This window comes from Cajanus cajan, chromosome 3 (genome assembly GCF_000230855.2).
Source record: "Cajanus cajan strain Asha chromosome 3, NIPB_CcT2T_4, whole genome shotgun sequence".
Lineage (NCBI taxonomy): Eukaryota > Viridiplantae > Streptophyta > Magnoliopsida > Fabales > Fabaceae > Cajanus > Cajanus cajan.
Genome location: NC_138519.1, coordinates 24,018,682 through 24,042,519, shown reverse-complemented (window position 1 = coordinate 24,042,519; position 23,838 = coordinate 24,018,682). Strand labels below are relative to the sequence as shown.

The following is a 23,838-nucleotide window of genomic DNA, read 5'->3' as shown; positions in this document are numbered from 1 at the left end:
ATATTCGGTCCTAAGCATGGAGCTATTGAAGAAATCTCAATCTACTTCAACTAGTTCCATCAGCAGGAGTTTTTTCGGGTCGCTCTCGTCGGTGTTGACCCGTCTGAGGATGGTGCGCTCTACTTCGGTGGGCTGCCGAAGTTTCCTTTTTACTGGTGCCCCGACCCGTCTGGGTTCAACGGGGTGGATCCTTCGCAGTTGACAGCTTCGGAGGTAGCTGCCGTTGAGAACCTCAAGGCACTTCCCTGACCTCTAGATGTTAAACTCATCCTGTCGCTTGAGAGTTCGTTGCACAGGGAGAGGGGTTTGGAGAGTGAGTATCTCATATTTTCGTAACTTGTTAGGGTTCGTGCAACTTGCTTTCGTTGACGCGTGTTCCGCTTTTTGTTTGCAGGTATATTGGGAAAAAACTTGTGGCGCGAGCTGAAGCACCGCTACAGGGTTACCGAGCTCGAGGCTTCTGAACCCCCCTGAGGAAGAAGTTTCCCCCTTGAAACTCAACCGAAGGAGGAAGAGGGACGAGTCGGGGACCTCTGCTTCTTGCGGGACAGAGGGGGTTACTTCCCACACTGCCGCTGCCGAGGCGGTGGATTTGACTGGGAGTCCTTCGCCCGAGGGGAGAACTCGGGCGGCTGTCGGGGGTGTGCCACCGATCGGTGGGCTTTCTGTCCGGTCTGCTGGGGTATCTACCCGAGCTACCGAGCGAGTGGCTAAGACCGCGTTGGTAAGCGTCCTGCCCGGTTATCCCTTCTTCCATTTTTCATGTTATTTTTCAGTTTCCTGAGCTGGGATTGTCGGTTATAGGTGGGAGTTGCCGCCGAGGTAGCTTCTCGAGCCGTTGGTCAGGATGTTTCGACCTCTGAGGCGATGGCCCCGGTCGCGGCGCAGGTTGTCCGAGCTTCCGCGGTAGGTGGTGTGTGCTCGTGATCCTGAGTGTTTTTTGTTTGCTGAGCTTATGTCTCTTGTTCTTTTTTCCTTTTGTAGGCGAGCAGGGTTGGTGTTTCTGGTGCGGGGCCAGGGGCCTCCGCCTCTGCACCGATTGGTGCTTGCGGCCAGGTTCCTAGCTCCGAGGTTCTGACGTCCGCCCCGGTGGCGAAGGGACCCCCGAAGCGTCCGTACGTCGCCTATTGCTATGCGCGGGAGGGTGCGTCTACGCGCTTAGAGCATCTAAGTGCGTTAGAGGAAATCGACTCTCTGTGGAGTGCCGCGGCGACTCCGGAGAAGTTTTTTCCTAAAGGGCCCCTGAGTACGGCTGACCAGGCGCTGATCGAGTCAGTTGGGCCGGTAGGAAGCTTTGATGCTGCTCAGATCTTCTTGCAAAGGGGCACGACCATTATGGATTATTGGAAGCACAAGTGGTCCAAGCAGTAAGGGGATGTTGCGATGCTGAAGAGCCGAGTTCAATCCCTGAGCGAAGAGAACAAGGTTCTGAGAGAAGAGAACGGTGTTTTGAACTCGGCTCTGGGTGAAGCGAAGCTGCAAGCGGCCGAGCTTCAAGCGGCGAGGGGGGACCTTGCTAAGGTTCAGGAGTCACTGGAGGCCGCTCTGCGCTCCAATGAGGGTTATGTAGGCCAGGTTCGCTCTTTAGAGGATGAGGTATCATTTTTGAGGAGCGAGCTGGTGTTAGTGACTGAAGAGCGTCTTCGCGACGAGGTCGTTCTTGGCAGCCGGGAAGAAGAGATAGCTGCTCAGCGGAAAGCTTTCTCGGCGCTGGAGGCTGAGAATGCCTCACTGAAGAGGAGGCTTGGGGAGGTTGAGCGCTCCGTTGTGGTGGAGCAAGAGGGGTTTCCTTAAGGCTGCTCGCCAGGCTAGATTCCTCGCGCCAGGGTTCGACTTTTCCAGCATGCATGTGGAAAAGGTTGTTCGTTTTGGGAAGCTGGTCGGGGAAGACGACGTCGAGGATAGTTCTAGCGATAATGCCTCTGCGTAGGCTAGTTTTGCTTGTTTCTTCATACTTGTATTCATGTTTTGAACATGTTTGTTTTGTATATATGTGCCTTTTTTCTGTGCCTAGTTTTGAGATTCGGAGTTGACCTCAATTTTTATTTGGTGCCGTGCTGTGAGGGCTCGAGTTTGCTTTTAAGTAGTAATGCTGTAGTTCGAAATTGGTTTTCGACGATCGTGCTTAGTTCGGCTTTTCGGCCTCTAGTAAACATGGTGAGGCTCGTATTCTAGTCATAGTTCGTACCCGTGTTGTTCTTGACCTCTAATAAGCGCGGTGAGGTTCGTACTCGACCTCTAGGTACATGCGATGGGGTTCGTACTCGACCTCTGAATACTCGCGGCGAGGTTCGTACTTGACCTCTAGATACGCGCGGTGAGGTTCGTATTCGACCTCTTGTAAGCGTGGCGAGGTTCGTACTCGACCTCTTGTAATCGTGCCAAGGTTCGTACTCGACCTCTAATAGGCGCGGCGAGGTTCGCACTCGACCTCTAGATACGTGCGGTGAGGTTCGTATTCGACCTCTAATGAACATGCCGAGGTTCGTATTCGACCTCTAGTGAGCGCGGCGAGGTTCGTACTCGACCTCTAGATACGCGCGGTGAGGTTCGTATTCGACCTCTTGTAAGCGTGGCGAGGTTTGTACTCGACCTCTTGTAATCGTGCCGAGGTTCGTACTCGACCTCTAATAGGCGCGGCGAGGTTCGTACTCGACCTCTAGTGAGTGCGGCGAGGTTCGTATTCGACCTCTTGTAAGCGCGCCGAGGTTCGTACTCGACCTCTAGTGAGCGCGGTGAGGTTCGTACTCGACCTCTTGTAAGCGCCCCGAGGTTCGTACTCGACCTCTAGTGAGCGCGGCGAGGTTCGTACTCGACCTCTAGATATGCGCGGTGAGGTTCGTATTCGACCTCTTGTAAGCGTGCCGAGGTTCATACTCGACCTCTAGTAAGCGCGGCGAGGTTAGTACTCGACCTCTAGATACGCGCGGCGAGGTTCGTATTCGACCTCTTGTGAACATGCCGAGGTTCGTATTCGACCTTTAATGAACATGAGCAGAATGATGGGAGGATGAAAGTGTGAATAAAAGGGGATGAGTCATTTTATTGATGGAAATATGTGCCTCGTTAAAAACCCTCTCAGCCAAAGCCCGTCATTTTTTTTTTGTTAGGGGCGAAAGACTGAGGTGGGAAAAGAGTGCACGACTCATTGGTACAGCGTTCAACTGAAATAGACCTTGAGATGTGTGGCATTCTAAGTTCGTGGTATGGGTTTTCCGTTGAGTTCTTCCAGTCTATATGCTCCATTTTTCAAGTCTTCTGTGACTCGGAAGGGGCCGCCCCAAGTGGGTGCGAGTTTTCCGTCTGATGTGTCCTTTCTTGCTTCGCCTAGTAACCGCCATACTAAGTCTCCTGCTCGGAAAGCGCGAGGTTTTACTCGGGTGTTGTACCTTTGGGAAGCTCGGAGCTTGCAGACCTCTTCGTGGATTTGGGCTTCATCTCTAGGCTCGTCCACTAGGTCGAGGTCAGCCGCCAGTTCTTGTGCGTTCTGCTCGCCATTGAAGGTTTGGCGTCTGTGGGATATTTGGCCGACTTCTATTGGGATCATTGCATCAGTTCCATAGGTCAGCCTGTAAGGTGTCTCTTGTGTGGTTGACTGGGGGGTGCAATGGTACGCCCAGAGGATGCTGGGGAGTTCCTCAGGCCATTGTCCTTTGGCGCTTCCTAGTCGCTTTTTGAGCTCCCTGAGGATGACTTTATTGGCAGCTTCAGCTTGGCCATTGGTCTGGGGGTGTTCCACTGAGGTTGAAAGGTGTTTGACTCCGAGTTCGTTGAGGAATTCTTCGAACTCTTGTGTAATGAACTGTCGCCCGTTGTCGGTAACGAGGGCATGAGGGATTCCGAAGCGGCAAATGATGTTTTTCCAAGTGAATTTTCGCACGTTCTCGGTGGTAATTTTGGCGAGTGGGCACACTTCGATCCACTTGGTGAAGTAGTCGATTGCTACTAGGAGGAATTTTAGCTGTCCCTTCGCGGGTGGGAATGGTCCAAGGATGTCCATTCCCCATTGGGAGAAGGGCCATGCTGACATCATATGGTGGAGGTTTTCAGGTGGCTGTCGATGCGCGTTGCCAAACTGTTGGCATTCTTTGCATTTTTGGAGGTGGCTTTGGCAATCTGACTTCAAAGTGGGCCAGTAGTACCCGACTTGAAGTACTCTGGCTGCCATTGAGCGCGCGCCAGAGTGCATACCGCATATCCCTTGGTGGATTTCCTTGATGACATAGGCTTCCTGAGATGCTGTTAGACATTTAAGTAGTGGGGAGGAGATGCCGCGCTTGAATAACTCATCGCCAATGATGACGAACTTGGCCGATCTCATTCTTACTCTTCGAGCTTCATTCTTATCCTCGGGCAAGACCCCTTCTTTTAGGTATCTCCAGATGCTTGCCATCCAGCCCAGGTCTTCATTGTCACTGAGGCTGACGATTTTGTCGTCCAGGCTGGGGGAGTGTAAGGTTTCTTGGATGATGGTTCGGTGCTGCCTGGGTCTTTTGGTGTTGGCGAGCTTCGATAAGAGGTCAGCTCGGGCGTTTTATTCTCGCGGCACGTGCTTTATGGTGAATTCATCGAAAGCTAAGATTTGGTGGGACACTGTGTGGAAGTACCGTTGCAGCATAGTGTCCTTTGCTTGGTACGTTCCGCTGAGTTGCTCCACCATGAGCTTTGAGTCACTGTTGCAATTTACTCTTCGAGCTCCGAGGTCGCGGGCCAGCCTCAGTCCCGCGAGGAGTGCCTCGTATTCCGCCTGGTTATTGGTCACCTTGAACCCGAATTTGAGGGATTGCTCCAAGGCGACTTGGTTTGGCCCTTCCAGAATAATGCCTGCACCGCCTCCTTTGGAGTTGGAGGATCCGTCCACATGTAAAGTCCATGCCTGGGGTTCTTCGGTGGCAATTGGTGTGAGCTCGGCTACGAAGTCGGCCAGGCATTGGGCCTTTAGTGGTCCGCGACCTTCGTATTGGATGCCGAATTCAGACAGTTCTACTGACCAGGCGATCATGCGTCCGGCGAGTTCAGGCTTTCGCAGGATTTGTTTGATGGGATAGTCAGTTTTGACTACCACCTGATGGCTTTGGAAGTAAGGTCGGAGTCGCCGGGCTGCGGTGACGAGTGCTAATGCCAGCTTTTCGATCATTTGATATCTTCTCTCCGCGTCCTGGAGGACTCGGCTGATGAAGTAGATAGGGGTCTGTACTTTTTGATGCTCTTGTACGATAACTGCACTGATGGCGTTCTCTGCTACCGCCAGGTAGAGGAGGAGGTCGGTGTTGTGATCCGGCCTCTATAGGATTGGTGGAGTGGTGAGGAATGATTTGAAGCTTTGAAAAGCTTCTTCGCACTGATCTGTCCACAGGAAGTCTTTCGGCTTCTTTAACAGGGTGAAGATTGGTCCTGCTTTTTCCGCGAGTTTGGGAATAAAACGGGACAGTGAGACTAATCGTCCGGCCAGGCGTTGGACCTCTTTTACCGTTTGCGGGTTTTGCATCTGAATGATGGCTTTGCATTTCTCGGGGTTGGCCTCGATTCCTCTGCTAGTGATCATGAAGCCGAGGAACTTACCTCCCTGGACGCCGAAGACGCACTTCTCCGGGTTGAGGCGCATGTTATGCTTTCTGACCTGGGCGAACACTTCGACGAGGTCGATAGCATGGTCTACTGCCGAAGTGGTCTTGACTACCATGTCGTCGACATAGACTTCCATGTTTCTCCCGATTTGTTGATGGAAAACCTTGTCCATCAGCCGCTGGTAGGTCGCCCCTGCATTTTTGAGGCCGAAGGGCATCACCCGGTAGCAGTAGTTGGCGTGGTCGGTGATGAAGGACGTGTGTACTTCATCGGGTGGGTACATCATTATCTGGTTGTACCCAGAGTAGGCATCAAGGAAGCTGAGGAGGGCATGTCCGGAGGCTCCATCGACTAACCTGTCAATGCTCGGTAGAGGGTACGAGTCCTTGGGGCATGCTTTGTTTAGATCGGTATAGTCGACGCACATGCGCCACTTTCCCGAGTTCTTCTTTACTAGGACTACGTTTGCCAGCCAGGTGGTATATCTGACTTCACGGATGAAACCGGCGTTGAGTAATTTCTGTGTTTCGGCGACGATGGCCTCCCTTCTTTCGCCGCCGACCTTTCTTTTCCTCTGGGCGACTGGTTTTGCCTCCTTGTGTATGGCTAGTTTGTGGCAGATGAGATCAGCGCTTATGCCTGGCATGTCAGCGCTAGGCCAGGCGAAGAGGTCGGCGTTCCTCAGGATCTCCGCTTCAAGCTGCTGTCGCAGGTCTCGGGTCAATCGTTTGCTTATCTTCGTGGTTTGCCCGGGGAGTTTTCCGATCTGGAGGTCATCGAGCTCGTCGACGGGACTGGGATGCTCGTCTTGAGCATCGAATCTTGGATCAAGGTCGGTGATTTCTTCGCGACTGGTGTGAGCCACGGGGGTGAGGTTGTGCTTACATTGCTCGTCGAGTGGAGCAACTTTCAGGCTCTCTGCATAGCATTGCTGTGCCGCCTTTGAGTTTGCTCTGACGGAGATAATCTTCCCATCGTGCCCTGGGAATTTCATGGTGAGATGTGGGGTAGATACCACCGCTCCGAGCTGGTTCAAGGTTGGCCTGCCGATGATGATGTTATAGGAGGCATCTGCATCTACGAGGAGGTATCGAACCATGATCCGCCTTGAGTCCGGGGGTGTCCCGAAAGTTGTTAGTAAGTCCACGTACCCTCGAGTGTAAACGCTCCTTCCTGCAAAACCGACTAGGGGTTCTGTGTGAGGTTGTATGAGAGAGTGGGGGATGTCTAACCTGAGGAACGTTGGCCAATAGAGGATGTTGGCCGAGCTTCCTTGGTCGACTAGGGTTTTGTGGACCTCCCAATTGGCCAGTGCTACGGCTATCACCATGGGATCATCCTGGTTGGGATAAACCCCGGCGTAGTCGTCGTCGGCGAAAGTGATCACGGGCGAGTTCCGATGTGGGATTGGGGTGGTGAAGTGCACGCGGTTGACGTTGCGCAGGTGTTTTTTGCGGGCTGAGCTGCTACCACCCCCTCCTGCGAAGCCTCCTGCAATCGTACAGACCACTCCCCGAGGGGGAGTTGGCCCTACTTGTTGGTTTTCCATGTCTCGTATTGTTCCGCTGGGGTTGAGCGGAAAATCAGAGGGGGGATCAGAGTGTCACCATCGAGGTTGGGTTGCGGCTAGGTCGGTTTCATATTTGGGGCGTACATTTTCCAGATCGGTGGCGTGTTGTTGCCACATCTGCTCGACTTGGTCGATCAGTCTCCTCAACGTGGCTTCGTTGTTCATGGTGATTGAGCGATCTGCGTCGTCTGTTGCGCGTCTGCTATAACTTCTGGTGAATACCATAAGTGTGGCCGATAAGAGTTGTCGTGATCGGCCCCACGGTGGGCGCCAAATGTTCTTACCGGAATTTGGTCGTAGTGATGATCCGTCCAGTAAGATCGGTGAGCCTCCTTTGGTGATGTATTGGTGCTCCGAGATGGGGGAGGTACCTGCAAAAGAGACTCCGATGCTAAAGTTAGGGTTTGTATGAGTATGAGTCTCGTATAAATAATGCATGTACCTTAGTGTGAATTAGGGTTGTTTTTGGGCTTGAGATAAGATATGATAAGATCAGATAATATATCTCGCCTGGGGTGAGATCCTTTGGGATCAGTTATGATTTACTTAGATACCGGGCTGACGTCATGTAACGCGTACCTGAAGTCATCCTGTGTCGTGGTGCCGAGCTCCGAGCTCGGTTTCACAGATCGGATAGTACAATAATAATGTTAAGTAGGCCAATAAACTTAATTTAAATAAGTCAATAAATATATTTTTATATATGTTTGCAAGTCTTATTTTAATGTTTGATAAAAAAAATAATTTACTCTATTATTATTAAAATCTAGAATTTAAAATAAAAATAAAAAATAACGTAAGAAGGACAACTCATATATACTAACGTATATTCATGCACAAGTGTAATGAAAGAAAATAATCTTATCCAATTTTTTAAAAAAATATTTCTTATATCTCATTTAGAATATTGTAAATAACAATCATGAAGATGAAAGAAAAAAATGTTAGAAAAGAATGGCTCAATCCAAGAGGGGGGGTGAATTAGATTCTATGACACTTAAAATTTTTTTAGAGTTCTTAGGATCTTTATTTCAATTCAAACTTTTCTAATATGAATTTTCAAAGAAGTTCCTTAAAGACTTGTTAATGAAGAATGAATCCTATATGCTTTCTTGATTAATCTTTAATAAGATTCAAAGTTAAGAGCAGTCAATATGCAATACTTTGATTCAGTTCAAAACAATGTTCTGCATACAAACATGTTAATCAAGAATACTCAAAGTAAAGGATAAGGGCAAGAGAAGATTGCACAAGTCTTTTATCCTGGTTCAGCCACTCCACATGTGACCTACATCCAGACCTCAATCATAACCTGATCAAGATTTGTTCCACTATCTTAATAAAGAAGTTTTACAAGCATACCACACATGCATACACTCCTACATTCAAGATAATTACTTTCTTTACCCCAAGAAAGCACCCCTTGTAGAAATCCACTACAAGAATTCCTTACCACTTGAGATACCTACTCAAGATTTACAATTATTCACAAAGAATTAAATGAACGAATTCACCTGGAATTCAAAAGCAAATCTTAATCTTTCTCTTTTCAAGAATGTGATGATGATGATGATCTTTTCTCAAAGCATTTCAAAAACGTTTTACTTCTTGGTTTCACAAAGAAAACACTCCAAGAAGGTCACAAAGACTTCACAATAACGTTTTTCTCTTTTTTGATTCTCTGTTCTATCTTGTTCTGAAGTTTCAAAATGTGCAAACTATTTATAAGTTTTTCAGAACCAAATAATCAATTATTTTAAAGAATAATTGATTATTTTGTTCTTCATGATTTTTGGAAATCAACCAACAACAGATTAATCGATTATTTTGCAGGATAATCGATTATTCTAGAGAGTGATTCCTGGGATAATTAATTATTTCACAAATAATCGATTATTACAGCAATGCATCCTTTTTAATTGTTGCTGGAATAATCGATTATATTTAATGATAATCGATTATTTTGAGTCAGTTTTCAAAAACTCTGTTTTATGTCTCAAAATAACTTTTCAAGTTTCTAACTCATCATCATACTCATTCTTAATCAGATTAGATAAAGATTAACCTATGCACAAAGCACACACATGAAAAAATAAGCTCAACAAGCAATACAACTTATGAGTTATTCCTATTACACAACATAATAGCCATATTTTCTTCTTGACTTTGTTTTTGACTTGTTGATGTCCTTAGTCAACCTTGATTCTCAGAATCAACACTTTGTTATCATCAAAACCTTCATTCTCCAAGTTTGAGCTGATTCACCATCCATGAATCTCAACAAAAAGCAGATGAAAATATTACTGCTAGATTTTCTATTTTATATTTCTTGATTTCATATGGATAGAGAATGTAAAACGTTTAGTGAAAATGTTAAAATATTAATAATTTTATTATTTGTTACAAATATATTTATTTAATTATATTTTTAATAATATAATATGTATATATATATTTTTTATTTTATTATATAAATAAATAGATTAGCCTATCAACCTTAAAAGACTTTTTCATAAATCTAAATTTAAAATTTTTAAATAAATAATTTTTTTAAAGCCTAAACCTAACCTCTTTATTAAATAGGTCAAGGTAGATCATATTTTAAACAGGTCATATCATAAACCCTTATTCAACGCATATTCTATCCCTAATTTGGGGGCTTGTTCTGGTATGCTTAAAAGCCCTATACATTTCTTAAGAATCGAGGCTAAAGATAATTTATAAATATTTTCTCTCTTTAATCCATTGATACACCTTTTTAAGAACAAAACTGACAACCCAATGAGTACAAAAGCGACAAACAATATCCCGAATGTGGTAACCTTAATGATGCTATCAAACTTTATGGTTGAAATATTGACACTAGAAGGAAGGTCCACTCTTGTCCGTTAGTCTCAACTAGGCAGCTTGTTTCGGTATTCCTAAAAGTTTCACATTACTTAGGAATTAAGACTAAGAGTAATTTATTAACACTTTTCCTTTTTAACCTTTTTGAGGCACAAAAGTAAGTAATATCTTGGACGCGGTAATTCTAACAATATCAACAAACTTACTATGTAAAATTGAGGCTAGATTGAAGACTTAGATCACTCTTACCCCTTAATCTCTGTTGTAGGACTTGTTTTAGTGTGCCTAAAAGTCCTTACGGTTGAAACAAGAACAAACCAAGGCAAACATGGTTTGGAAAAAAAAGCTAAAGGATGTAGCACGGTTGTGCTTAGGCCATTCTCCACCAAACACGTCCTCTAATATATCTCTTCTGTAAAAATCTTTCTTGTTAAATTAGGTTTAGAATTGACAGCCTTGGATAAAACGGCCAGGCTGGTCCAAAATTGTGGTTATGTCTTTAACAATTAAAGATGGTGTGGAATGAAGAGTTTGGGCTCCATCTTTGATCTCTCCTTTCCTGAATTAAACTTCAAAGTCATTTTTCATGTGATTTTGATTAGTTGAAAATATAAAATCTTTATATCAGTTACAAAAATTGTACTTCACTTCACCTTCTATACTCACCATATGTATAAACTTAAACAGAAGTTGTCTTTACAGGCTTTTATGACGTTATTGTTACACTCCAGTTTCAATGGTTAGTATTGGTGTGGTAAGTAGTTGTGGTGTAATGTTAGTGCAAACCCAAATATGTTGCAGTACGTGCTGAAGAGGGAAGAAACTTTTTACTAATACTAGGACCGCTGCATTCACATTGCGGCGGCCTATTAGCTGTTACGTGGCCTCTGTTTGATTGTTACAACACACCTTTTTCCATTTTGTCAAACCATTATTGTATGCTAATATATAGCAAGTGGTTCACATGTTTTTAACTATGCGATTGTACGAAATATTTACAGTAAAAACTTTGACTAGTTTTTATCAAAAGATCACAAGTGTGTATTAAATATGTATCCCTTTATTAACATATTCTATAAGTAGTTGAGGTGAACATGGTCCAACTCGATCTAGAACTTAAGTTTAATTTAGATAGATTTTAAGTTTTTAAATTGAATCTGCTGTATTTTTAGGATGAGCTTGAGTTATGTTTCAGATAATCTAACTTAATTTAATACATAATGTTATCTTATAAATTATAAGTTTTGTTGAATTGTTGTGTATTAATAATAAAATTAATATAGTTATTAATATTTTTTTTATAACATAACATTATATTTATATTAAAGTTATTTATTTTAAAAATATATTATAAAATATACTATAATTTAAATTTTGTGCTTCTTTTAACTTATCATTTAACTTTATATAATGTTAAATCTAGTGTAGTATAATAAAGTTCGATTCACCCGACCTTATATATTTTTAGATTTTGATCATGTTAAATTTGATTTAGATAAAACAATTCACTCAAAAAATAAAATTAATTTAGGTAAAGATAAACTCGACCCAATTCGATCTAACTCGACTTATACTAACCCTAATAATCAATAAGCAGTTGACCTTGAATTTCTTATTTTCTTGTATCTAATTGCACGGGCACACATCTTAGGTTGGGCACCACATGTGCTACAACCTCAACTCATATTCATCAACAAGTTAAATTTTTGCAACTATACGCTTAATCCTAATACTTGCATGGCCGCAAAGATGTCTATAAATACTCTTCACATTTGAGAAGAATCCTCAAGGCGTTCCTTCATTAATCTCCCTTTTACACCCCTTCAACCTCTATTCTCTCGTGAAATGAGGCATTTAGATCAATTAATGGCTCCATTACTCTTGTTTGCTCTTGTGTTTGCCAGCCAATTGATGGCTGGATTCAATACACCACTACCACCACCGTTCTATGGAAACCATATATCAATTCTCAGCATAGATGGTGGTGGTATCAGGGGGATTATTCCCGCAGTTGTTCTTGATTACTTGGACAAGGCTCTTAAGGTACATGATCTATTTGTATGTGGCTGGGTTGCAAATGGTGTTAAAGCTTGAAATTTTGCTTATTCTTGTAAGAAATTATGGTGAACATTTTTTGTTTCTGCCACGAGTATTCTTATCACATTGTTTCAAAGACTGATCTCTCTTTCAATATTACTGTGACTCAAAGGACTTTTGAACATAAAGAAAATTGAAATATAAAATGCTTAAACACTTCGGCAACTCATATATAAGACTTATAGTGAACGATTTGGTTAACTAAATAGTATGATATTCCTTTAAAGGGGTATCAAATGATATTTCATTCACCTTTTCTGATTTATACAAAAAAGATTTATATAATTTTTTAAAAAGTAAAATAATTAAAAGATAGCTAAGGGAAAGAATGTGGGGTATAAGGTAATTGATATGATTGAGAAATAGAAAATAAATATTTCAATAAATTACTAAATATAATTTTATTTTATGAATATAATATTTTATGCTCCCTAGCTAGGGATTTTTCTAAAGGAAAAAACAATACTCTCCGCTTTTGGATATAAGAAAAAAAACTTGATATTTATTGATTTCAAATATAAACATTAAATATAAATAAATTTCAACTAATTTTACTCTATTTAAAATTATCTTCCTAATAAATATTGATTCATTTAATTAAAATTATATTTTTAATGTCTTTTTTTACTCTCGATATCAAGTTTTAAGAAAGAATTTTTTAGAACAACTTTTCTTAATTAATAAGAAATAATTTTTAATTTCTTACATTCATAATAGAAACCTAAGGACATCTCTAATGGAAGTAACTCATTTGAGTTGTTTCATGCATTGAAAAATGAAAAAAATGATCTACAGTGTGTCATGTCAGTATTAAGCAACTCAAACACAAATTTACTTCAATGGGCAATGGTAAGAAACTTTAAGAAATTCAACTTTTAGAATTTTTTTTCTAATCATTTATGAACTAATTTTAAATTTTAATTTTATTAAAAAAGATAATTGTACTACAATAAAAGAAAATAAATTATGAGAAAAAAATACACAATAAGTAGATATTAAAAATAAAATAAAGTAATAGTAAATACATAGACATTATACGAAATTAATTTTCATCATTATTATTTCCGAAACGTTCCTAAATAGGTTCAATAAAATCTGTTTGAAATCTAGTAAAGAACGGTTGCTTGAGAAAACAACTCTTTCTCTTCTTCAAGCAACTCAAGTTGCCACGTCAGAGTTTTCCAATGACAAAAAACCAGGACTTGAGTTGCTTTACACGACAAACAATTTCCACAGCTTATGCGCTCTTAATATTCTAAATTTGAGTTTGGGTTGAATATCGCAGGCTAAGGACCCAACAACACCATTAGCACATTATTTTGACGTCATATCAGGAACTAGTACAGGTGGAATCATGACTGCAATGTTAGCAGCCCCAAACTCATCTCACAGTAATCATCCTCTCTTTACTCCCGCTGAAGTCGTACAATTCTACAAGGAATATGGCCCTAAAATATTTGAAGACAGGTATATATATCTTACGAAATTTAATATATTAATGGAACTTGCATATGCTAATTAGAATCAACACTACCACAAAATAAACATAGTTGACTATTCTTACAATTTATATTTGAAACATATTATGAGGAAAATTAAGTTCCAGTTTCATGTCAGACTCGAGAAAAATCAAACAAAATGTAATATACAAGAAGGTGACAAATACGAGATTTTATCAGAAGTTACGTAAAAAAATGAGTATCCTCTATGTTGAGGAAATTGGACAGATAAAGATTAAAAAAGAATCCATTAGAAAAATTCTCATTTTACAAATAATTTTGGAAAGCTATTGTAAGGTTGTTGGGAAAGTTAACAAATAATAGTAATTAGAATCAACACTACCACAAAATAAACATAGTTGACTATTCTTACAATTTATATTTGAAACATATTATGAGGAAAATTAAGTTCCAGTTTCATGTCAGACTCGAGAAAAATCAAACAAAATGTAATATACAAGAAGGTGACAAATACGAGATTTTATCAGAAGTTACGTAAAAAAATGAGTATCCTCTATGTTCAGGAAATTGGACAGATAAAGATTAAAAAAGAATCCATTAGAAAAATTCTCATTTTACAAATAATTTTGGAAAGCTATTGTAAGGTTGTTGGGAAAGTTAACAAATAATAACAATTTTAATGGAAGCAAAATTGAAACTCCTTTTTTTCAGTATAAATAATAATAAGTTTTAGAAGCAATAAGATAATGTTAGCTAGATACACAAAACAGAAAAATAGAAGTCAACAGACATCAAATTTTAAGGAAAACCCTCAATATGAAGTAAAAAATCACGAGACCTAGTCTAGTAAAAACTCTACTAATAATAATCAATAAATACACCAAAAGTCCTTCTACAATCAATAGGGATCACTAGAAATAGTTTCTCACCAATATGGTGGATAATAATACCAAAAAACTTCTAAATGAGTATCTAACCAAATAATAGAGATAACTAAAATATACAGAAATTGGTACTAACACTTCTTCTCCAAAGTTAGTTGTTCCACTCTTCACAAAATTCTTCTTCTTCTCGTTGTTTCACAAAGAAGTACAACCCACATAGACACTATAATATGATTTCTCCTTTCTAAAAGGTTGATCTCATACACCAAAAGTCACTACACCTAATACTAATATAATTTATATATTAAATTTTTTATTATTATTTATTTTAAATTAACATGAACCCAAATAAATAAATTGGTGACCCACTCGACAAATGTTGAAGTAAATGATAATTCATGTTAGATTATCATAGAAAATTATCTAAAAGTATAGATAAGGAAAGTGCAATTGAAACTGGTTGAATTCTTCTTGCATTTATTTTGCTGACACGTTTGGATTCTTGGTGATGAAACAACATGCAGCTTTTGGGGGCGATGTCCCAAGTATAGTGGGAATTTCTTACGAGAAAAAACATGGGAGCTACTGAAAGAAACACGACTTAGTCAAACATTGACCAACGTGGTAATACCAACTTTCGACCAGAAGAAACTCAAGCCAGTTATATTCTCAAACTACAAGGTTGGCATGTTAGAAATTGTGTGCAAATATAGAATTTGAGTTTCGTTATCATTAGGCTAGAAAATCTATTGATACAAATTTATTTATGTGTATAATATCCTGTTATTAAAAAGGGAGACACGGAGAGAAAACAGAAAGTATAATAGAAAAGAAGTTATGGGATAAAAAAATTTGACAAAAAAAATCATATAAGTTATAGTATAATATTCTTCTTTGTGCTATATGAATAATGGGAGTGAGGAAAGAAATTGAACTACATTGAATCGGTGGTTAACTCGTCTATTTCATAAAAAATTGAATAGAATTGAAATATTTAAAAATTGAAACTTTTTGTATAAAAAGCTAAAGGTTAAAAGTGTCAAAAATGGTTTAGCTCAATGGGTTAATCTAATAGTTTGAACTGGGGAAAAAATGACTCGAAAAATTTGGATTAATATAGTTAGGTTTGGTGGATTAACTGAACTAGGTCATTGGACTACTAATTTTTTAGATTTGAAACTTATCGGATTTATTTGGCCCTATATATATATATATATATATATATTTTTGTATTATCTTTTGTAAAATTTAAATAAAAATAGAAAATAAAATAGGCTAAATTGATCTATACCGTTAGAGCAATGGAACAAAACATTTCAATTTAATGAAAGCACCAAAAAAATGTTCGGTTCAATTCAAATTGGGGTTCAAATTAAACTTTTAGAGTGCAATGTAATTCAGTTCAGAAACTTTTTTCTCCTTAGTGTAGTTTTTATAATTTAAATTTAGTTTATTTTGTCTACACATAAAGAATATTTCTCGTAAGGCGCCTACAAGAAATGTTACATATAGTAACATACAAAAAATGTTACTATAGGTACAATATATATATGTATATGTCTATTTGACATATAGTTACACAATTTTAGTGTTAATTTTGAATAAGATTTAGCAACATATTTTGTGTGTCACTATAGTCTATACCTACACTTTTTAATAATATACCAATATATATTGTAGTTATTGTGTGTGGGTAAAAATAATTTGTAATAACATGTATAGTATTACTATAGGGTGTGTCTCACTATATTACAATTTTGTTGTAATGGGCTAACTATTGAATGTTTTTGCTACTTTGCTGATGCAGCTGAAGAAAGAAACTCACTTAAATGCCAAACTCGCAGATATATGCCTCGGGACTTCCGCTGCACCCACTTATCTACCACATCACGAATTTACGAATGAGGGTGTTGAATTCAGTTTGATTGATGGTGCTGTGGCTGCTAATAATCCAGTAAATATCACTAACTTAAATTTAGAGAAATTAACTACTCATTAAAACCAAAGAACAATTTCTTATATACCATAATTAGTACTATCTTTTGTTCATAATTTGAATTTTACTTCAATAATATATATTTATATTCAATGCAGACTTCATCAGTGATATACATTTATGTATATAAAGTAATATTTCAAAACATTTAAAGGATGATTTTATCAAAACGTGCATTTAGAGGATAAATTGATGAAGTTTCCTCATTATTAGGTAGGTTGAATTTAATTTGATTTGATTTGATTTTAGGCCATGGTTGCTGTGAGCGAAGTGCTGCAACACAGTGAGCAAAAGGAAATCCTGATGCTGTCATTAGGAACTGGCACAACAAAAGGGGACAAGAAGTTATCTGGCATCATAGAAGGACCGTGTAAGTTTTGGTGGCTAATTACCAACACTGGACTTATTAGTGATGCTATATATGATACAGACATGATCTCCTACTACCTTGCTACAGTCTTCCCAGGCATTTTACCACTTAATAACTTCCTTCGGATTCAGGTATACTATATATAGTTATTAATTTATGACACTATTTTCATATTTTCATGTCGGATCTAATAACAATGAGTGAGACCTAAAACAAAATTTTTATAAAACTTCTTGTTTTAAATGAAAGAGTTGTAAGTTGTTAGACCTGATGTACCTTTTCAAGATTTAATTAACTATGGTATTAGTATAAAGTATAAAGTATTCATTGACTTCGTCAATATAAATAATTTCCATAGAGAAAAACTTATCTGACCAATTTTAGTAGGATTTTCATCTTCTTTCTAACCATGTTTTTTCTATATACAAAACTCAAACCTAAAATCTTATTTAAAGAAACCGAGTTCAATGACTTGTTGGTCTTATTCTGTAATTTAATTGTGTATCATGTTAATATTATACAATTATGTTAAACTAATTCCATCTCATTTTTTTTCTTTATCTTAATAAGGTGGATATTTAACTTGATGATACATGTATGCATGTAATGGCAGGAGTATAACCTGGATCCATCCATGGAAGCAATGGATAACGTTGATATAATAAACATGGAGAATCTTGAAAAGGTAGGCCAAAATCTGTTGCACCAAAATGTTATGAGGATGAAGGCGGATATCACAGATGAAATAAATTATACGAATGCCCAGGCTCTTGACAGGTGCTTACACTTCTGTTCTCAAGAAAGATTTTTTTTTTTTAATTTTTTTTACTGTGACCAAAATTAGTAGAACTTTTTAGTTGAGATTTATCTTTTACCATGAATTTTATTAATATAAATATATATTTTTTTTCATTGGTATCCAAACACAAGTTTATACTTTATCTGTACAGTTAATGTGTTATTTATAATATATACTTTCAAAGTCATCATAGTTAAAATGTTTTTTGAGTGGCTAAAAATTTAAAAATGCTTGTACGTGCCCACAATGTATAAAATGTAAAATCTCTTTAGAAGAAATAGGAATTTTAAAGTCTAGTTGAATTCTATATTAGGCTCTTTAATTACATAAATTTCTTCATTCATACTTATATATGAAACTTCTCTCATCATAAAAAGAAGTTCTCTGACTTTCAGTTTTTTATTTTTTCAATGTTATGAAGTTTGGCTGAGATATTATACAAAGAGAGGCAGTTCCGTCTGAGAAAGAAATCTATGGAAAAAGAAGGAAGCCCATTTATTGAAACTGTCTAAGTCCCTTTGTCACAACGAATTGGAATATTCGAATAAGTGTATGTCATGTGTGGCATGGTGCCTAGCTTATATTATCATGTGTTTTTATCTACGTTTTGTTTCGTGTAATAGTACTACTGTGTAAATATATATGTATGCGTATTGTAATAAGGTCCAATGCAATGAGTTCTATGCAACTCCCAAGTGTGGTGATCATGTATCAAATATTAATGTCTATATATATATATATATATATATATATATATATATATATATATATATATATATATATATTTATGCGTATTGAGTTATGTTTCCTTCGTCACATTTAAAAATTTTTCACTTTTGATTGGACGTGTTCACCTTTAAATAAGACATTTAAAAAAATTATTCACTAATAAAAAAAATCACCCACACAATAATCTATGATTATCTATTTTAATTTTTTTCTACACTTATAACTCCTTAAATATAAATAAATATAAAAATAGAAAGTGACAAATTATCTCTTTCTCTCTTTCTCTATTAGTATGATTATATATATATATATATATATATATATATATATATATAATTGACAATTAATATTATATATTATTATAAAAATTTAAAAATAATTAATATTTCGTTTCATTAATTTAAATTGACGGTTAATCATAAAAGTATTTTATATGTTAATTTAAATTTATATAACAAAGTGTTATATAGTTTTCACATTTTTAAAAAATTTACAAACTTAATTTATACATTAAGAAATTTTAATTTAACTGTTGAATTTTTGAATTTTAATGTAGAATATAAGTTATTAAATAAAATAAGTCTACCAAAACTTATTTTAAAATAAGTGAATCACTTTTTATATATATATATATAGAGAAGGTTATAATTACATCAATGTAACTTTTACTAAGTATTACACCACTCAATAATTTTATATTAAATATGAATTTTGTAAATCCAACCGTTAACTAGTGCCAAAAACACAATTAAAATCGGTTAAGAGAAAATCAATTTTAAAAATGACACAATGACATTTTTATAAATAATCTCACCACTTTTAAAATTGGTTAAACTTTAACCGATTTTAAAATATTTTTTAAAATTATTTAAATTTTAATCGATTTTAAAAGGTCTCTCTAATACTACTATTAAAATCAGTTATTTAAGAATCAATTTTATATATTACATATAATAAACGATTTTAAAAATTATGTAATAAATGAATATACCCATTCCTTTTTCCCTCTTCTCTCTCGCATTTGCTGTTTCATCACCATTCAGGCTCGCGATACTCATCTTCGCTCTCTCACCCTAAACTTTCAAAAGAAAATTTGATCAAGAAGAGTATCTAAAACATGCTTGGGAGTGCGAGAGATAGGTGAGTAGTTTTTGATGTTCTGGCGATGCCAATTTCTACTTTCAATTATTATTATTATTCTACATAATTTTTGTTGGTTAATTTAGTTTGTTTGTAATTTGATTTTGAAAAGGAGGAGGAGGGTGGAGCAAAACCTAAAGGTAAGTCACCCAATTTGTGAGGGGGTTGGAGTTATGTCTGCTTTGAGTTTGAGTAGCGACTAATGTCATCTTGTTGGTGCAGTTAAAAGTCCTCCCGTGCAGAGGAAGTCCTTGAAACATAGAGATTATGAAGTGTAAAATGCAAGTTAAAACTGTAGTTAAATGAACATGCATGGGCAGTTTGGGAGAAAAGATAATGAATCATGGCTGGCATTCGTTGTTTAGTTGGGAAAAATATTATTGAAGGTCAAAATCCTCAGAGATAACGGGTACCCTTCTTCTTCTCCTAATTTCAAACTTTTTTCTTTTTAATTTAATCAACAAAAATGGGTGAAATCACATCATATATATATGGTCAGAATACAAAAAGGTTTGTTGTATTTGTCTTCAAAGTGTGTAGTTTTAATTGAAATTTTTGATCTTGTGTTTGTTTTACAATCAAAATTAATATGGAAAATTCTCCCAGGAAGATGAGGCAATAGAAATTTAGGGGTAAATGGAAGTGATTAATGATTGTGTTTGGATTCGTGAAATCATGAAACTTTATAGTCAAATAAGCTTTTTTTTTTTTTGAAGGATTAAAAAGAGAAAAATGGCTATAATTAAATTCTATAGATTTCCAATTTTCTAACATGCATTGGCTTCTTATCTTGTCCATGCATACTGATATTTGAAAGTTTGTGATGCCAATTCAATGCAATTGCTATTGAGTTTGTTATTCACCGAGATCTCTTTATTAATTGACATTCTTCTTTTAATTTCTTTTGGTAGGGTTAGCAAAATGTCACTGATGAATCATTATGTCCAAATCTCAGATTTTTCCTTTAAAATTCATTTTTATAACTTCAAGGAAAGGCCAGATGACTATTTGTTTTTTAATTTTTATTTTTGTTATCATGATATTTTCCCCCTTTGCATCTAGGTATGTGAATTATAAATTTAGTAATTAGTATAAAGCAACCATCGGTGCAAACTTTCTTACCAAGGAAGTTCAATTTGAAGATAGGTTGTTCACATTGCAGCTGAGAGATGCAAGAACATATTTTTTTTTTTTTGGGATAAAAATGTGTAGTCTTTTATAATGTGTTCTCTAGTTATGATATAATAACTGTCACTCTACTATAAACTAAGCTATTATGTTGTTCAATTTTATTATCATCTTCTATATAATCTTAATCAATTTTTCACAGCTTATCAATATGTTTGTACTAGTTTTATAGAAAACTATTTTCTCAAATTTACTAAGTGGCTCGTGGTGCTATTGAAATGAATGTAACTAGAGTGCTGTCTATTCTCAAGCATTTGAGTTTCTATTTAAACCTTAGTATTCTCAAGCTTATAATATAAATGTCTTTTCACTTGTTTTCTTTCATGCAACCCTTTTGACACTTTTATTGCATCATGGGTTTTCACTTGTACAAAACGTCTTTGCATTATCTTCCAATCTCATTTTGTAACTTACTTCTCTTCTCATGGCTTAAATTGCTTATTAACCTTCATAAAATTTATGTGTTCACTTATTTGTGATTAATAGGCTTTTTGCTATAATTGTGAGAGGATATGATTTAGGCTACTTTTTTTTTAATTTTATGTTTTTTAAGTATATCACCTTGTGTTTGGTGTTTATTTCTACATGTATTTGTTCCTTAGAACCTCTTTTGTTGCTGATTTCTAAGAAGAAAGCCAGGCATGGTGTGCTTCAAAGAGAGACATACCATACTTTGAGACCTTTGCAAAAGAAGGATTTAATGTTGAAATTGTTTTCTAGTGCATTGCAAAAAATGCACTCAACAATGAACCTGAAGAAGATATGTGAGCATTCCTGAAATCTTTAAGTTTTCTTTATGTGTGTAGTTATTAATTAATGATTTGCAATTTTTTCAGTTTAGTTAACATTTTTTAACACTATGTAACAATTTACGTGTATTCATTATAAAACTTAAGTGTGTTGTATGTTGATTGTACCAGGTACCAGGTACTTAAGTGTGGTGGCGGACGATAACAGAGATCTATTGGCTATGAATGTTAAGCGGAGAGAGTTTTCTGTAATAGCTTTATTTGCTTGTTTGATGCCAAATTCAAGTGATTATAATTAGCACTATTATAAGATGCATATTCTACATCGGTTCTCTAAAGGCATCTATACCAGTTCTAAAACCGATGTAGAATAGAGCGACGTAAAAAATGTATACATTTTTATATCGATTCTAAAAAATTGATGTAGATTTAAGCATAAATCTACATCGATTCTCCAGAGAACCGATGTAAATTTATGCTTAAATCTACATCGGTTCTCTGAACAACCGATGTAGATTGCATTTAAAAAAAAAATCATGCTTATTTTTGGATTATTTATGATTAAATCAGGACTCAAACACTGGCCATCCTCGTTTTTATAGTCGTCTTCTATTTGAACTCCCACAAAGTATGCAACCTGAATAAACATAGAACTCAGTAACCATTGGTATGATTAATAGAGCTTGGTCCTCGACACTACTTTCACAAAAAATTTCACCATAAAAAAAGGACCAGAATATGTTGGTCATCATTTTGCACAAGGATTCCCAGTTTAGCTTGTATAGAAGTAGAATAGAACTGGGTAATAAATCATCAAATTCAAGGCACGTAAATGTGAAGGAGAACTATCAGAGGATGCATAAAACCCACATATGAACCTGAAAGCGTCTCTTCCCAAAGTGCATGTAATGGATCCGTGACCAACTTAAATCAGCAAAGGCCCTTGCTGATTAGAAGTGTGAATTGAATTAATAGGAAAAAAAATCCACCCAATTAAATAATTTATAAATCAGCAGAACAAAGCTTTTTTCTCCGTGTCAAACACACTACATGCAGTCAGAGTCACGAACGTAACGAAAGAAACCTAAACCTTAACCACCTATTCAATCGGCCTTAAAACATTTATAGAGACTGCTTATAAGTAAATCACATTTAGGTAGCCTGATATGCAACATTGTATTCCAAAATTAGCATCTGCAGTTCAATAAAGTTTCAATGTACACTATTCTTCAGTTTAGCACAACGCAAATCTAATAGACATGGTTACAGTGTGATCAATTAAATTAATAGCTTAAAAAACTCAAAACGATTAAAAGGTATGCAGTAAATGAATAAATAATAATTAGTTGCAAGATTTGATACCCATTCCTAGTGCTGAGAGTTCAACCTCATTATGCTGTTACATATACCTCTGAAACAAATAACAACAAAATCACACAAAATCCAACGTGGGCGCACCAATTAGAAATGGCTCATAAGTGGGAAAAGTTAAAGTGTTTGAAATCGAAAGGAAAATGGCTACCTTGGCGAGATTAACGTAGAAAAAAAGGGGCTTTTTGGTGTTGGAAACCTGAATGCGGTTTTTCTTATAAGAATCGGAGATGTTGATGTTATTCACTCCCTCGGTGATTGCTTCCATTGCTGAATGCTAAGTGACTCTGAGGCAACTCGTACAAAACAAAAGTATCAAAACTCTAACAACCAAATGTTCCCCGAAAAATCCAATTTTCCTTCTCTTGCGAAGACGGGGGAGACGCGGAAGAGCATCCAAAATGGTTCGTTCGTCTCTAACGGCTTCGCGAATTTGGAGGAGTGAGGCGCGGGAGGTGTGGGGACCCTGGAAAAGGGCGGCGGTGCGGCCGAGGACCTCACGGATAGGGGTGGGCAAAAAAAACTGAACTGAACTAAACTGGTGGTGAACTGAACTGTACTGTACTATAAAAAACTGAATTGTTTGTAAAAAAACTGAACTGAACTGTTTAAAAAAAAAACTGAACTGAACTGAACTGTTGGATAGTTAACTGTATTGAACTATAAAACTGAACTGAATTATAAAAATTGAACTATTTTTATAAAAGGATAAAAATTAAATGTGTCTAACAATAACATGTTATGTCTTAATGGATTAACTCGATAGTCTAATAACCAAAACTTTAAAAAAAAAAAGTGATCCAAAAAAAATTGTATCAATTTTGTCGAATCTAACGGATCAATTGAGCTATGTTGGACTACTTATTTTTAGACTTAAAATTCAATGAGTTTGTTTGACTTAATTATATATATATATATTTTTTGAAAAATTTAAATAAAATGGAAAATAAAGTAATATTGGTAAATGTGTCTTATTTTGATAGATCAATGAGTCAAAATTGTTCAATTCAAAATATCATAACAGTTCAGTGCAGTTTAAACTGCAGTTCAGTTCAAGTTTTTATAGTATA

The 23,838-nt window shown here is 36.8% G+C and overlaps 3 protein-coding genes across 3 annotated transcripts; 1 reads left to right on the top strand and 2 right to left on the bottom strand.

Moving 5' to 3' along the window:
* Positions 1–4,534: 4,534 nt before the first annotated feature.
* LOC145956155 (uncharacterized) lies at positions 4,535–5,137 on the bottom strand. The gene has a single exon (XM_083071721.1). The coding sequence runs from the start codon at positions 5,135–5,137 to the stop codon at positions 4,535–4,537; it is 603 nt and encodes a 200-aa protein (XP_082927847.1).
* A 147-nt stretch (positions 5,138–5,284) lies between these two features.
* Positions 5,285–7,117, bottom strand: LOC145956154 (uncharacterized). The gene is made up of 3 exons (XM_083071720.1): positions 6,801–7,117; positions 6,064–6,611; positions 5,285–5,760 (listed from the first exon to the last, which is right to left on the bottom strand). The coding sequence occupies exons 1-3, from the start codon at positions 7,115–7,117 to the stop codon at positions 5,285–5,287; spliced, it is 1,341 nt and encodes a 446-aa protein (XP_082927846.1).
* Positions 7,118–11,768: 4,651 nt separating this feature from the next.
* On the top strand, positions 11,769–18,279 carry LOC109789732 (patatin-like protein 4). The gene is made up of 7 exons (XM_020348765.3): positions 11,769–12,028; positions 13,368–13,549; positions 14,951–15,107; positions 16,234–16,380; positions 16,672–16,923; positions 17,406–17,569; positions 18,013–18,279. The coding sequence occupies exons 1-7, from the start codon at positions 11,831–11,833 to the stop codon at positions 18,101–18,103; spliced, it is 1,191 nt and encodes a 396-aa protein (XP_020204354.1). The 5' UTR covers positions 11,769–11,830; the 3' UTR covers positions 18,104–18,279.
* The last annotated feature ends 5,559 nt before the right edge of the window (positions 18,280–23,838 follow it).

What these genes read in the sequence shown, in the direction of transcription:
- LOC145956154 (XM_083071720.1), bottom strand. Translation starts at nt 7,117, where the DNA reads ATGGAAAACCAACAAGTAGGGCCAACTCCCCCTCGGGGAGTGGTCTGT. An exon ending in TATTGGCCAACGTTCCTCAG is followed by an intron (nt 6,612 to 6,800) that starts GTTAGACATCCC and finishes CATCATCGGCAG; the next exon opens with GCCAACCTTGAACCAGCTCG. An exon ending in ACTCAACGCCGGTTTCATCC is followed by an intron (nt 5,761 to 6,063) that starts GTGAAGTCAGAT and finishes TCAAAAATGCAG; the next exon opens with GGGCGACCTACCAGCGGCTG.
- LOC145956155 (XM_083071721.1), bottom strand. Translation starts at nt 5,137, where the DNA reads ATGATCGAAAAGCTGGCATTAGCACTCGTCACCGCAGCCCGGCGACTC.
- LOC109789732 (XM_020348765.3), top strand. Translation starts at nt 11,831, where the DNA reads ATGAGGCATTTAGATCAATTAATGGCTCCATTACTCTTGTTTGCTCTT. An exon ending in TTATATTCTCAAACTACAAG is followed by an intron (nt 15,108 to 16,233) that starts GTTGGCATGTTA and finishes TTGCTGATGCAG; the next exon opens with CTGAAGAAAGAAACTCACTT. An exon ending in CTGTGGCTGCTAATAATCCA is followed by an intron (nt 16,381 to 16,671) that starts GTAAATATCACT and finishes ATTTGATTTTAG; the next exon opens with GCCATGGTTGCTGTGAGCGA.